Source organism: Corvus moneduloides, chromosome 29, assembly GCF_009650955.1.
Source record: "Corvus moneduloides isolate bCorMon1 chromosome 29, bCorMon1.pri, whole genome shotgun sequence".
NCBI lineage: Eukaryota > Metazoa > Chordata > Aves > Passeriformes > Corvidae > Corvus > Corvus moneduloides.
The window spans coordinates 1089202-1101160 of record NC_045504.1 but is presented as its reverse complement, the minus strand read 5'-3'; the positions used below and the strand labels follow the sequence as shown (position 1 = coordinate 1101160).

The following is an 11959-nucleotide window of genomic DNA, read 5'->3' as shown; positions in this document are numbered from 1 at the left end:
CGGGGCTGAGGGGACGCGGGCCCTGGGGTGCCCGGGCGGGCGCGGGCAGGGCCGTGTCCCCGCCGAGCCGCCGTCGGGCCCCGCCCGCTGCGCGCCCAGGCCGGGGCGGGCCCGGGCGGGCGCTGTGGCGGAGGAGCCGCCGCCATTTCGGTGTCGCTGGGAGCGGGGCCGGGGAAGCGGCGAGGGAGCGGCGATGGATCCCGGAGCCCGCCCGGGCGGCGGCGGCGGCGCCCCGGGGCAGTCCCGAGAGTACAAACTGGTGATGCTGGGCGCGGGCGGCGTCGGCAAGAGCGGTGAGTGCGGGGCTGCGGCCGCCACCCGCCCCGGGACCCTCCGTGCGCCGCGGGGGCAGGGCCGGGGGACTCGGCCCGAGGAGCTCGGCTGGGCAGCGGCTGGGGGGGGAGCCGCGTTCCCTGAGTAAACCCCCGTTTTGGGCCTGGTACCGCCCCTCCCGAGGTATCCCGACCCTCCCGGGGTGCCCTCGCTGGGATGTCCCGGCCCCTCTCAGGATATCACGGCTCCTCCCGAGGTGGCCCGGCCCATCCCGGGGTGTCCCCGCCGCGGTGTCCGGACCCCTCCCGGGATGTCCCGGTCATCGCTTTCCGCCTCCGGCCGGGTCCCTGGGGCTCGTCCCAGCGGAGGACACGGGCGGAGCATCCCTGGGCCGACTGCAGCTCCCGCGCTCGGCCCGGGCCGTGCCCGGGTTTGGTTTTGTGCCGTGGCTGTGGGGTAACGGTGGGATCAGGGGAGCTGTGAGCTGAGCTGCTCACTTGTTCCCTGATTTCTGCTTTCAGCCATGACCATGCAGTTCATCAGTCACCGGTTCCCAGAGGATCATGATCCCACCATTGGTGAGGAAAATCTCTTCTCTTTTCTGTTCGTTCATTCCCTTGGTAGGTCGAGCTGTTACAGCCCGTTGCTTTAAGGTATTCAATTCAAAGATACCTGTAAATCTGGCTGTAGATTGATCTTTGATCACTCATCAGGAAGAGCCTTCCCAGCAGGTCAGGGAGGGATCCTGCCCCTCTGCCCAGCCCTGGGAGGCACCTCTGGAGTGCTGTGTCCAGCTCTGGATCCTCAGCACAGCAGGGACACGGAGCTCCCGGAGGGTGACAAAGATGCTGAAGGGCCTGGAGAGATCCGTGCCCAGCACAGGCTGAGGGAGCCGGGGCTGCTCAGCCTCGAGAGGAGCCCCAGCTGAGAGGGGCCCTCAGCCCTGGCTGTCCCTGGCTGCAGGGAGGGCTCAGGGCAGGGCCCAGGCTCTGCTCCGGGGCCCGGCAGCGGCCCCAGAGCACCGGGCAGGGCCTGAGCCCGGCAATTGCCCTGCACAGGAGGCAGAAGTGCTGCCCTGGGCAGTGCCCAGCCCTGAGCAGAGCCCAGAGCGGCTGTGGAGTCTCCTCCCTGGGAACATCCCAGCCCCATCTGGCCACAATCCTGTGCCCTGTGCTCTGGGATGGCCCTGCAGCTGATCTGCTGCGGTCCCTTCCAACCTGAACCTCTCCGTGTTTCTGTGATTTGAAGATTCCTAAGAGTGGGATGTGAATCCTGAGTTTCAGCTCTTCAATCGTTTTCCAATCCATGCGTTCAGGGCATGCCCTGTCTCTGTTTGTGTGTTGGCAGACAGGGACTGAAACTGCTGCTAAGCCATTTTTAGTTGTCTGTTCACAAAATCCAGGCTCTGTGCTGTGCTCAGCTCTTTGCTGTTCACTTGTCAGGCCCAAATTGTTTTCTGTGTTTGAGAAACTGGGAGGGATGAAAGTGCTCAACAACTCACTCTGGTGCTGTAGAACTTCGGCAGCATCTCTAGGAGAAACCTGAACCAACATTTACCCAGTGGAAGGAAAAGTGGGGGGAAAAAAGCCAAATTCTTGCTGAGAGTGGGTTCTTAAAGTGTGGGAGTGCTGACTGAGAGGCACAAAATATTTGTGTATTTATATATTCATAAGCAGATTGGTTTTATATGGTCTTTATTATAAATATTTACATATGTAATATTTATATCTACATATATAATATTTAACATTTACATATATAATGTTTCATATATTTTATTGAGATATATATTATAATGTCTTCTAAGAAGTCAGCAGTTGTTGGCGACCAGTTCTTCCCTTGAACTACAGATCTTTTCTGGCTTTGAGAAAAACCAGATGATATTCCTCTGTGTTTCCCACCAGGGTGACCAAAATGAATTTCTGGGCTGAAATTCATTTTGGTCACCAGAAATTCATTTTGGTCACCTTGGTGGAAAACACGATTTTTGCACGTGAAATGTTGAATCGCACCAGAACAATTAGAAATTTAACTTAATTTAAACAACGCTCAGACTGAGGTAGTCCAGTGCTCCTGCTGGGGTGGGTGGTTCTAGTGCAGCACTGTCTTGGTGAGCTGGTGGCTGATGAGTGTTGTGCTTGTATCCCAATCTTTCTGATGTCCTGGGAATCCACAGAGGATGCCTATAAAATCCGGATTCGCATCGATGACGAACCTGCCAACCTGGATATTTTGGACACAGCAGGACAGGTGTGTGAGTAATTACAAGTGAATGGAGAGCACGTGAAGCAGCCTGTAATGATCAGGTGTAGAGACAGAAATCCTGCCTCAGAGATGCCTCTCTTATTCCAAACTGGGGGGTTTGAGCTCTCTCACTTCTCATGAGCACCATGCTGATGGTGCCTGACTCGAACTGTGGCACTGCTTTCCCCACTGGTGAAGCAGCAGCATCTGTGAGCTGGTAAATCACGTGTCAGTGGGGTTTCTGTGCCAAGGCAGCCTCGGGGGCCATCCCAAACACACTCATGGCCTGTGGGGCGGCGAGGTCGATGCCCAGGTGTTTGCACAGCCGGGTTTGGATCTCAGGTTGTGTCTCCCATCCTGAGAAAACCAGGAATTCTTTACACTGGTGGAACTAAAACGCCATTGTCTGCTTCTAGGCAGAGTTCACAGCCATGAGGGACCAGTACATGAGGGCTGGCGAGGGCTTCATCATCTGCTACTCCATCACGGACCGGCGCAGCTTCCACGAGGTGCGCGAGTTCAAGCAGCTCATTTACCGCGTGCGCCGCACCGACGACACCCCCGTGGTGCTGGTGGGCAACAAGTCCGACCTCACCCAGCTGCGCCAGGTAAAGGCCACGGGGAGCCCTCCCTCAGGAGCTGTTCCTGTTGGAAAATGTGGTGAAACAGGAGGGTTTTGTCCCTTTCTTTGTTTCTTGTCATGTTGTCTCTCTGACGAGAGCAGTGCTGGTTTCACACGGAATGTGGTGAAAACCGGCTGCCTGTAGCAAGCACAGAAATGAAGTGTTTAAGTTCAGCTGATCCTGGGCTTTGCTTTGTTTGTAATTCCTGATTTGCTGGTAGGTGTGAGGCTGGGCACGAGCTCAGAGCCCCTCTGAGCCCTGGGCTGAGCCCCCAGTGTGGGCAGCAGGAATGGGGGGATTCTGCCCCTGTGCCCCGCTCAGGTGAGCCCCCACCTGCAGAGCTGCCCCAGCCCTGGGGCCCGGCACAGGAAGGACCTGGAGCTGCTGGAGTCAGCCCAGAGGAGGCTCCAGGATGAGCAGAGGGGTGGAGCAGCTCTGCTGGGAGGAAAGGCTGAAGGAACTGGGAGTGTTGAGCCTGGAGAAGAGAAGGCTTTGGGCTGACCTCATTGTGGCCTTCCAGGATCTGAAGGAGCTGCAAGGAACATGGGGAGAGACAATTTCCAAGGGCCTGGAGTGCCAGGACAAGGGGGAATGGTTTCCCACTGCCAGAGGGCAGGAATAGATGGGATATTGGGAACAAATTCCTCCCTATGAGGGTGGGGAGGCCCTGGCACAGGGTGCCCAGAGAATCTCTGTCTGCCCCATCCCTGGAGTGTTCAAAGCCAGGGTGGATGGGGTTTGGAGCAAGAAAGCTTTTAGAAAGGGTTTTCCTGGATCTGGGAAGTAGTGTGACAAACACAACAGCTTCTGGCAGGGAGAAGGAAACTTCCTTAACTCAACAAACTACCAGGACTGAGGCTGCTCGTGTCAGACAGCTTGTAGGTTTAGGTCAAAAAAAGGAATATTCTTTGAAGTTTGTTTTTTGTGAATGTCCAGAGAGTCTCTGGCATTGCCAGAGAAGTGATGAGTGAAAGCAGAACAGGTTTGCAGAGAAGCCTTTGGAGATGGGTGGAAACGACCTGCCCTGGGACTTGGAGTGTCCCTGCAGAGGAACATTGAGCACAACAGGGGATGGCAAAAGAGTAAACTCACGGGGTTTGGCTTCCCTGACCAGGGTGTGCACTTGTTTCCCAGGTGTCCAAAGAGGAAGGCTCTGCTTTGGCACGGGAATTCAACTGCCCCTTCTTTGAGACGTCGGCCGCGTTCCGCTACTACATCGACGACGTGTTCCACGCGCTGGTGCGCGAGATCCGCAGGAAGGAGAAGGAGGCCGTGATGGCCATGGAGAAGAAATCCAAGCCCAAAAGCAGTGTCTGGAAAAGACTCAAGTCTCCCTTTCGGAGGAAGAAGGATTCGGTCACTTGAACAGAAAATTCCTCTGCAAAACAGGACAAAAGCTGTGACCTTTTGTGACCAAAGCAGCTCGGTGACAACACTGACAGGATGTGTGACACCTGAGGGGACTTTGGGAGGGAATGCGTAACTCTGCCAGTTGTTTTTGTTTAGAACCATGTTCCCTTGATCCTGGATATTGACCTTCAGACCCAGTGACAGTTGTACTTTGTTTGTTGTCATTTTTTACTGGACCCAGCACGTGTTGGCCACAGAGGCCGATGGGTTCGTGGCCCTGCACTTCGGAGTGTTTGTTCTTGGTCACAGTGCCCTGGCAGCTGAACTGTGCCAACCATTGCTGGAGTTGCACCCAGCCTCGCTGAACCCATGTTGTTTGCACAAGAGGATTTTGCTGCTCTCCAGATCAACAACCCACAGAGTGAGAGGCTGAACAGGCGTTCACAAAGCGTCATGGCCTTGGAGGTCACTGAGCAGAGCTGGGCTGGACTTCTTGTGCCCTCATGGAATAGATTTCTTTCCAGGAAAATTGACGTGGAATACTGGTGTGCAAGTTCATCCAAGTGATCAGTTTGTCAGCAGTGCTGCAGGTGGGATGTAAACAAGCCAGAATCACAGAATCATTTAAATGGAGATCATCGAGTCCAGCCTGTGACCCAGCACCATCCTGTCACCCAGACCAGAGCATTCAGTGCCACCTCTAGTCCTTTGAACACCTCCAGGGACCGTGACTCCACTGCCTCCTGAGCAGCCCCTTCCAAATTCCCGTCACCCTTTGTCGTGAAGGCAAACTGTGGTTCCTGTGGCAGCTGTGGCTTGGCAGCAGTGCATGGACATGTGGGCTGTTCCTGCTGCAGACAGCACTGAAGGTGCTGCCACAGCCCCTGGAGTGTGATGTGCTGGAGGAGCCACAGCTTGGAGCTCCCTGGCTCGTTAAAAATCCTGGTGGGAACGGGGCACTGGCTGAGTTGGTCAGCTTTGTGTCACCCTAAAGGAGCCAGCGACTTTGGGAAGTGGGAGTCTCTGATAGTCATTCCCAGCTGTTCTGTGGGAACTGTTGCAGAGAAAGTGGCTGATCCTGAGGGTCTGGGCCCAGAACTGACATTCCCTCATCCTGGTGGGGTTCTCCCAGTGCAGTCTGAGCATTGCTGGAGCAGGGGAGGGAAGCACAGGCCCAGCAGCTCCTCCCCTCCCTGATCTCACCTGTGCAGGTAACTGGGGCAGTTTCTGATGCTCACAAAGAGCGATTTGCTTGTGAGGCAGATCCTCCACACCTGGAGGGACTCTGTGCCCTCGAGCTGATTGGTTTTACAGCAGTTTTGGGATCAGGTGCCTGGTGCTCCTGTGGATTTTGCTGTTTAACCATAGGACAAATCACAGCTGGGTAACTCAGATGTGGTTAAAAGCAGTTTTCTCTGAACCAAGTGCCTGGAATCCTTCAGTGGGAGAGTGAAAGAGTTGATTGGACTGAAGTGATCTTCCTGATCTCCACTCAGATCTGTGCTGTCAGTCTGTGCTGCGCGGGACAGGGGCGTCCAAACTGAGAACCCAGGTGTAAAAGGATTAGTAAAGGAAGTGAGGATAAAAAAAAAATATATATATATATGTAAAAAAACTCCTTATTACCTAAGATAGGACTGGAAGTCCTGTGCCTGTTTGTTTTAAGAATATTTTCTTTGTGGAAGATTTAAACAAATGAGAATTGTGGCAGGGGCTACATTTTACATTTGCTCTGTGATGAGCTGGACATTTAAATTGGTTTCCATTTCTCGTCTCCTCCCAGTGCTACGCTGCTCTGGCAGCAATCAGAGAATCGAAAAATTGCTTGGAAAAGGCTGAGGACACTTGAGATTGTTCAGAATTTCAGATTCTTTCCTGTTCCCGTGTGAGCGGCCGCGGGCATCTCTTCAGCGTTCTCATTGTTGGATTAAAAACTGCCTGAAACTCAGATAAAAACACCACCTGGCCAAAAACTGCAGGAAGAGGAGGAGGAATGAGCTCAGAAGTGGCTCTAAAGCATTTTTGGGCTCTGTCAGGTGTTTCAGAGCCGGGGCCTGACGGTGATGATGTATTTTCCAGTGCTTCTCCATCAGCTCTCGGAGTACAGCTGAAGGAGCCTGGCAGAGGTGCTGAACGCTGTACAGGACTGTTTTCACCCCTAAATAACTGAATTCTGTGCCTTACCTGAGTCCTGCAATGCAGTTTAGGTGTTTACTAATGCCTTTGGTGAGCCTGTTGCTTCTAGAACTCGTAGAGCAGAACAGCAGCCAGCACTTTTTCTTTTGTACACAGTGTTATTCAAAGAGTTTTATTTTTTGTCGTGTATAAATTTGTACACAGACTGATTGTTTTATTTGACACAATATATATAATTTTTAATACAAACTCTCTGCTTTGGATGTGTCCGTCTGTGGTGGGGTTGTTCAGCCTGAGAGTGCTGAAGGAGGACAGTTCATTGTGTGCTTGTAAATTTGGGATGTGCTTCCCGTGCTTGAAAAAAAAAGAGTTGGTTCATTGCATTTGAGTGGTGCAAAGGCTAAAAATTCTGTGAGTCTGGTGCTAAATTGTTGAAATATGAACATTTTCCATCCAGTTGTGTTGCTTTTCTCTGCGTGGTGAATTTCCAAGGGCAGGAGGAGCTGCCTGAGGTCACTGTCCAAGGCTTTTGCTGTGGCCTCTCCTGTTGGGTTTGGGAGGGTCACAGAATCCCAAAGTGGTTTGGGTGGGAAGGGACTTAAAAATCCCATCCAGTTCCATGGGCAGGGACACCTCCCACTGTCCCAGGCTGCTCCAAGCCCCAGTGTCCAACCTGGCCTTGGGCACTGCCAGGGATCCAGGGGCAGCCCCAGCTGCTCTGGGCACCCTGTGCCAGGGCCTGCCCACCCTCACAGGGAGGAATTCCTTCCCAGTATCCTCTGGCAGTGTGAATCCATTCCCCTTGTCCTGTGCCTCCAGACCATTTTAAATATTCCATCTCCATGTTTTTTGTCAGCTCCTTCAGGTCCTGGAAGGCCACAATTACATCACTCCTGAGCCTTCTCCAGTGATCTTAGGGGCCTTTTCCAGTGTCTTATGATTGTATAGAATAAACCCCAGAAATACAGAAACAACTCTGAAGCATTCCCAAAGCTCAGGATGGGGAAACACCACCTTGGGATAACTGAGAAGGGATAAAAAGGGAAGAATGACGTGGCCTGAACCTCAGCGTGTGCACAAGCGGGGTGTCCCTGATGTGCATGAACCAGAAAAGCCAATCCCAACCATCTCAAAGTTGATCTTTCTACCTTCTTTGCCTTCAGGTTTTGGTGTGGGTCGTTTTCCTTTCTTTCCTCTCCTGTACTGCAACTGTTCAAGTGCAGACTGGGTTAGAAAAAGTGAAATAATTCTCCTCTGGAGTCCTCACGTGGGTACAGTGTTCGAGTTATTTGGAAATACAGATGTTCTCTGCAAAAAATACCAGAAGTCATTTTAAAAAAGCCGTATCTGCAGATGGGTTGTGGCCAAGACACTGATTCCGGTGGGATTGGATGATCCTCTACAGGCCCTGCTGGACTTTTCCCCCTGGGCTGTGCATCTTCTGTGTAAGGGCTCTTTCCCGTTCAGTCCTTTTCCCCCCACCATTCCCAAACTTCTTTTCCCCACCAGCTCTGCTATTCCTCTGTTACATAAGAAAAAAAGTGACTTGAAAGCATCAGCTCAGGCCTTGAGCTGTGACAGGAGGCAGCACCTTCATCTTCCTGCCTGTCTGGGGTTCCTTGCAGAGACCCAGGTGGGACTGACACATCCCTTGGCACTGTGGGGAGATGTGAGTGCATGGATCTCAGCTTTGTAATTCCTCCTTGGAACAGCATCGTTCTGGGAGGCACTCGGTGCATTTTGCCTTTCTGAGCTGCTGTTTGTTCCCTTCCTTACCAGGAAGGACTTGGGCAACCTTTGACCTGAACTCTGGATTTTTGTGTCTCTGTATTAACATTCTCTTCAGGCCCAAACACCGAGATGAGGAGCTGCCCGTGGAAAGTTGCATTGCTTAAATGTTTGTAAAAATCGAGGTTACGTAAACTGGATATTCCCCAAATAGTTTTGCCTGTTTGTTTTTTTTTGTTTTCAGGGCTCAGATGGGTCCAGCTCTTGTCCTGTCCCAGCTGAAATCAGCGTGTCCTGAGAATGTGGAGACTTGGGCCACACCTTCCCCTTCCCAGCCCACACGTGGTCGGTGTCCCCGAGCCGCCCAAGGACTCTCAGGCTCCTCGTGCTCCGGGTTAATTTGGGAACGCTGCTAATTGGTTTTCCAAGAGCTGGCTGCGGTGATAACGGGATGTCCCCACGTGGCTGCTGAGTCCTTTTGGGATGAGTCATCCCAGGAGCAGATGAATTCATGTTCTGCTCTAAGTGGCACCACAGGGTTTGTGTTGGTGCTGGGGAGAAGCTGGAGGAGTTGAGCAGCACGGCAGCACTAAGGGCTTGCTTTGGGTTTTTCAGGGTTTGGGATTTTGTGGGTGTGTATTTATTGTGTTGGTTTGGGGTTTTGTTTTGCATTTTCTGCCACTAATGCTTTACTTATCTCTCGGTCTGTTTTTCCTTTCCTGTCCTGTTACATTTGGCCCAGTAAATTCTCTCCCTGAGGGTCAGGCACTGGCTGTGGCAGAGCAGTGACCCGGGAGCTCGGACACCCAGGCTCTGTTCCAGCCCAGCAGCTTCAGGTGGTGGTGGCTCTCTGGGGCTGTAGAATCATGGAATCACCGAGGTTGGAAAAGCCCTCCCAGCCCATCGAGTCCACCCTGTGCCCGATGCCCACCCTGTGCCCAGCCCAGAGCTCTGAGTGCCACCTCCAGCCCTTCCTTGGACACCTCCAGGGATGGGCACTCCAAACCTCCCTGGGCAGCTCCTGCCAAGGCCTGAGCACCCTTTCCATGGGGAAATTCCTGCTGATGCCCACCCTGAGCCTGCCCTGGCACCACTTAACGCCATTTCCTCTTGTCCTGTTTTTCCCTGGGAGCAGAGCCCGACCCCCCCGGCTGCCCCCTCCTGTCAGGGACTTGTGCAGAGCCACAGGGTCCCCCCTGAGCCTCCTTTTCCCCAGGCTCCCTGAGCTGCTCCTCACAGGAATCCCTCCCCAGCCCCTGCAGGCTCTGGAGGGTCTTTCTTGGCTTTACTTTTTGGATCCTTTCCAATTCCCGACAACAACGGAGCCTCCGCAGGGGCCCCGCGATCCTCCCGCCGCTCTGGAAAGGCTCGTTCAGAACTCGGATCCAGCTGTTGCATCTCAATGAGGGTGGAATAAGGGAGAGAGGGACCCCCGGGGCAGCCCCAGCCCCGCGCCTTTGGGGCTCCGAAAGGACACGGAGCCTCCGGTGCCTCCCGCTCGCAGGAGATGCCGGCAGGGCCCCAGCCAGCGCTGCCATCGGCAGTGACTCACATCGCCCTGGCAACGCCATCCGCTCCTGCGGGGAATGAGATAAGGCAGGAGCGGAGCTGGAGGAGGAGAGACCCAATTGTGCCAAGCGCCGAGCAAAATCCCGCCGGTGGCAGTGGCAGAGCCGGGGAAGGTGGGAAGAGAGTCGGGGCTGAGCTTCCATGCTCTCCACAAAACCTTTTCTCTGTTCATGGTTTGTCGAACCCATTCTGTTCGCCTTTTTTCCCCCCTTTTTATGATGCAAATCCTTTTGTTTCCGTTCGTCTGAATGGGGTAAGAACCTGAAACCCGTCGGTTTCTAAAGGCGTGTGGTGCTGGATGCAGGAGTCAAGCAGAGAAGGATGAAGAGAGATTCCCTTTCACATTTTGCACAATAAGTAGAAGATAATCAGTGACTGTGCACTTGGGCTGAATAGTTTTAGCCAACTGCTCAATAACTCTGATTATTGCCCTGATAGATCACTGAGAGGTTTGGAACACCCTGATCAGTGACGCTGCAGAGAACGTGGAAATGAAGGGGAAGTATCAGTGTTAAATAAACCTCTGTGTCCTGACTCGCTGGGCATCGAATTTGAATGCCCGCAAGAGTCACAGAATCCCAGCACGGTTTGGGTGGGAAGGGAGCCTAAAGCTCATCCCATCCCACCCCCTGCCACGGGCAGGGACACCTCCCACTGTCCCAGGCTGCTCCAAGCCTCATCCAACCTGACCTTGGGCACTGCCAGGGATCCAGGGGCAGCCACAGCTGCTCTGGGCACCCTGTGCCAGGGCCTGCCCACCCTCCCAGGGAGGAATTCCTTCCCAATATCCCATCTAACCCTCCCCTCTGGCAGTTTGAATCCACTCCCCCTTGCCCTGTCACTCCAGGCCCTTGCAAAGAGTGTCTCTCCATGTTTTTCGTGGGCTCCTTCAGGTCCTGGAAGGCTGCATTTAGGTCACCCTGATTAGCTCAACTCTGAGTGCCGTGGGTCATTCATTACCTGCAGAATCCTGGTGGGTTTGGGTAATTTTGTGTCTTCAGCACCTTCTCTGGCTGCCTCTGGGGAGCGAAACGTTGGAATTAAATCTCCGGAGCAGAACTCTGGCCGAGCTTAATGAACTTGTGTGTTCCAGTCCCTCCCTCCCCAGTGTGACTGGGACAGCCGAGCCTGTCCCTGGCCAGCCTGGGGATGGGACAGTCCCTGTTGCACTTGGATTGGTTTTGTCTTTGTCCCAGAGCAGAGCTGAAGTCAGATTTTAGTGTTAACTCTGGTTGTGTTGGAGGAGGCACACGAGGTGCTCCAAGGTGTGGAAAGCACAAAAGTTGTGACATCCCAGAGCAGCTGGTGCTGCTCCAACCCCTGGGAGTGCCCAAGGCCAGGTTGGATGGGCTTTGGAGCAACCTGGGACAGTGGGAGGTGTCCCAGCCCAGGGCAAGGGGTGGAACTGGATGATTTTTAAGGTCCCTTCCAACCCTAATCACGGGTCTGTGATCCTCGCCTCCCTCTGCCGAGGAACGCCACATCCCTGTTCCAGGATCATCGCCCACCTCTTCGTAAAGCCTGGGCTGAAACCTCCTGGTTCCTCGCGGACGAGACCCGAAGCTCGTTTTGAGACACCTGAAGCACCTCTGGAAGTTGTTCTCTGCCGCACGGGGAGCTCTCAAGGAGAGCAGAGAGCGGCGTTAAGGCTGGAATCTGTTGCTGGGGAAACACAGCCCGGGGCTATTTGGCCTTTTCTAAAGCCGTGGCTTTGTGCCGAGCGATGTTGTTCTGGCTACTGTCGATGGGCAGCTGCAGAAAAACAACCCCAGAAGCCAAATCCCTGCGCTTGAGGAGGGAGCGCTGTGTCCTGCCCAGGGCGGGATGGACAGAAACCTTCCTGGAGAATTCAGTTTCGACCAGGGGTCCACGAACGCTTCCGTCCATTCATCCTTCCTTTGCAACTAAAGGAATCTTAGGGTCATCTGGGCTTAGTCACGCTTTTCACACCAAGGGAGAAGGGAATTTTGCTGTTGCTGTTAATCCTGGTCAGATCTTTGGAGTGGTGTTGGGAAGCACGTTCTGAGGAAAAGCCT

The 11959-nt window shown here is 53.8% G+C and overlaps 1 protein-coding gene and 1 long non-coding RNA gene across 2 annotated transcripts; one reads left to right on the top strand and one right to left on the bottom strand.

The window, feature by feature from the left end:
• Window positions 1-110: 110 nt before the first annotated feature.
• On the top strand, window positions 111-6875 carry RIT1 (Ras like without CAAX 1). Its single transcript, XM_032093620.1, has 5 exons — window positions 111-293; window positions 795-851; window positions 2450-2523; window positions 2934-3125; window positions 4275-6875. The coding sequence occupies exons 1-5, from the start codon at window positions 194-196 to the stop codon at window positions 4503-4505; spliced, it is 654 nt and encodes a 217-aa protein (XP_031949511.1). The 5' UTR covers window positions 111-193; the 3' UTR covers window positions 4506-6875.
• On the bottom strand, window positions 6785-11887 carry LOC116436480. Its single transcript, XR_004237023.1, has 2 exons — window positions 10884-11887; window positions 6785-7934 (listed from the first exon to the last, which is right to left on the bottom strand). It is a non-coding gene; the product is annotated as an uncharacterized LOC116436480 (long non-coding RNA).
• Between the last annotated feature and the right edge of the window lie 72 nt (window positions 11888-11959).

Bases quoted from the DNA above. Each gene is read 5' to 3' on its own strand.
- RIT1 (XM_032093620.1), top strand. From the start codon at position 194: ATGGATCCCGGAGCCCGCCCGGGCGGCGGCGGCGGCGCCCCGGGGCAG. The intron at 294-794 runs GTGAGTGCGGGG...TTCTGCTTTCAG, and splicing joins GGGCGGCGTCGGCAAGAGCG to CCATGACCATGCAGTTCATC. The intron at 2,524-2,933 runs GTGTGTGAGTAA...GTCTGCTTCTAG, and splicing joins TTTTGGACACAGCAGGACAG to GCAGAGTTCACAGCCATGAG.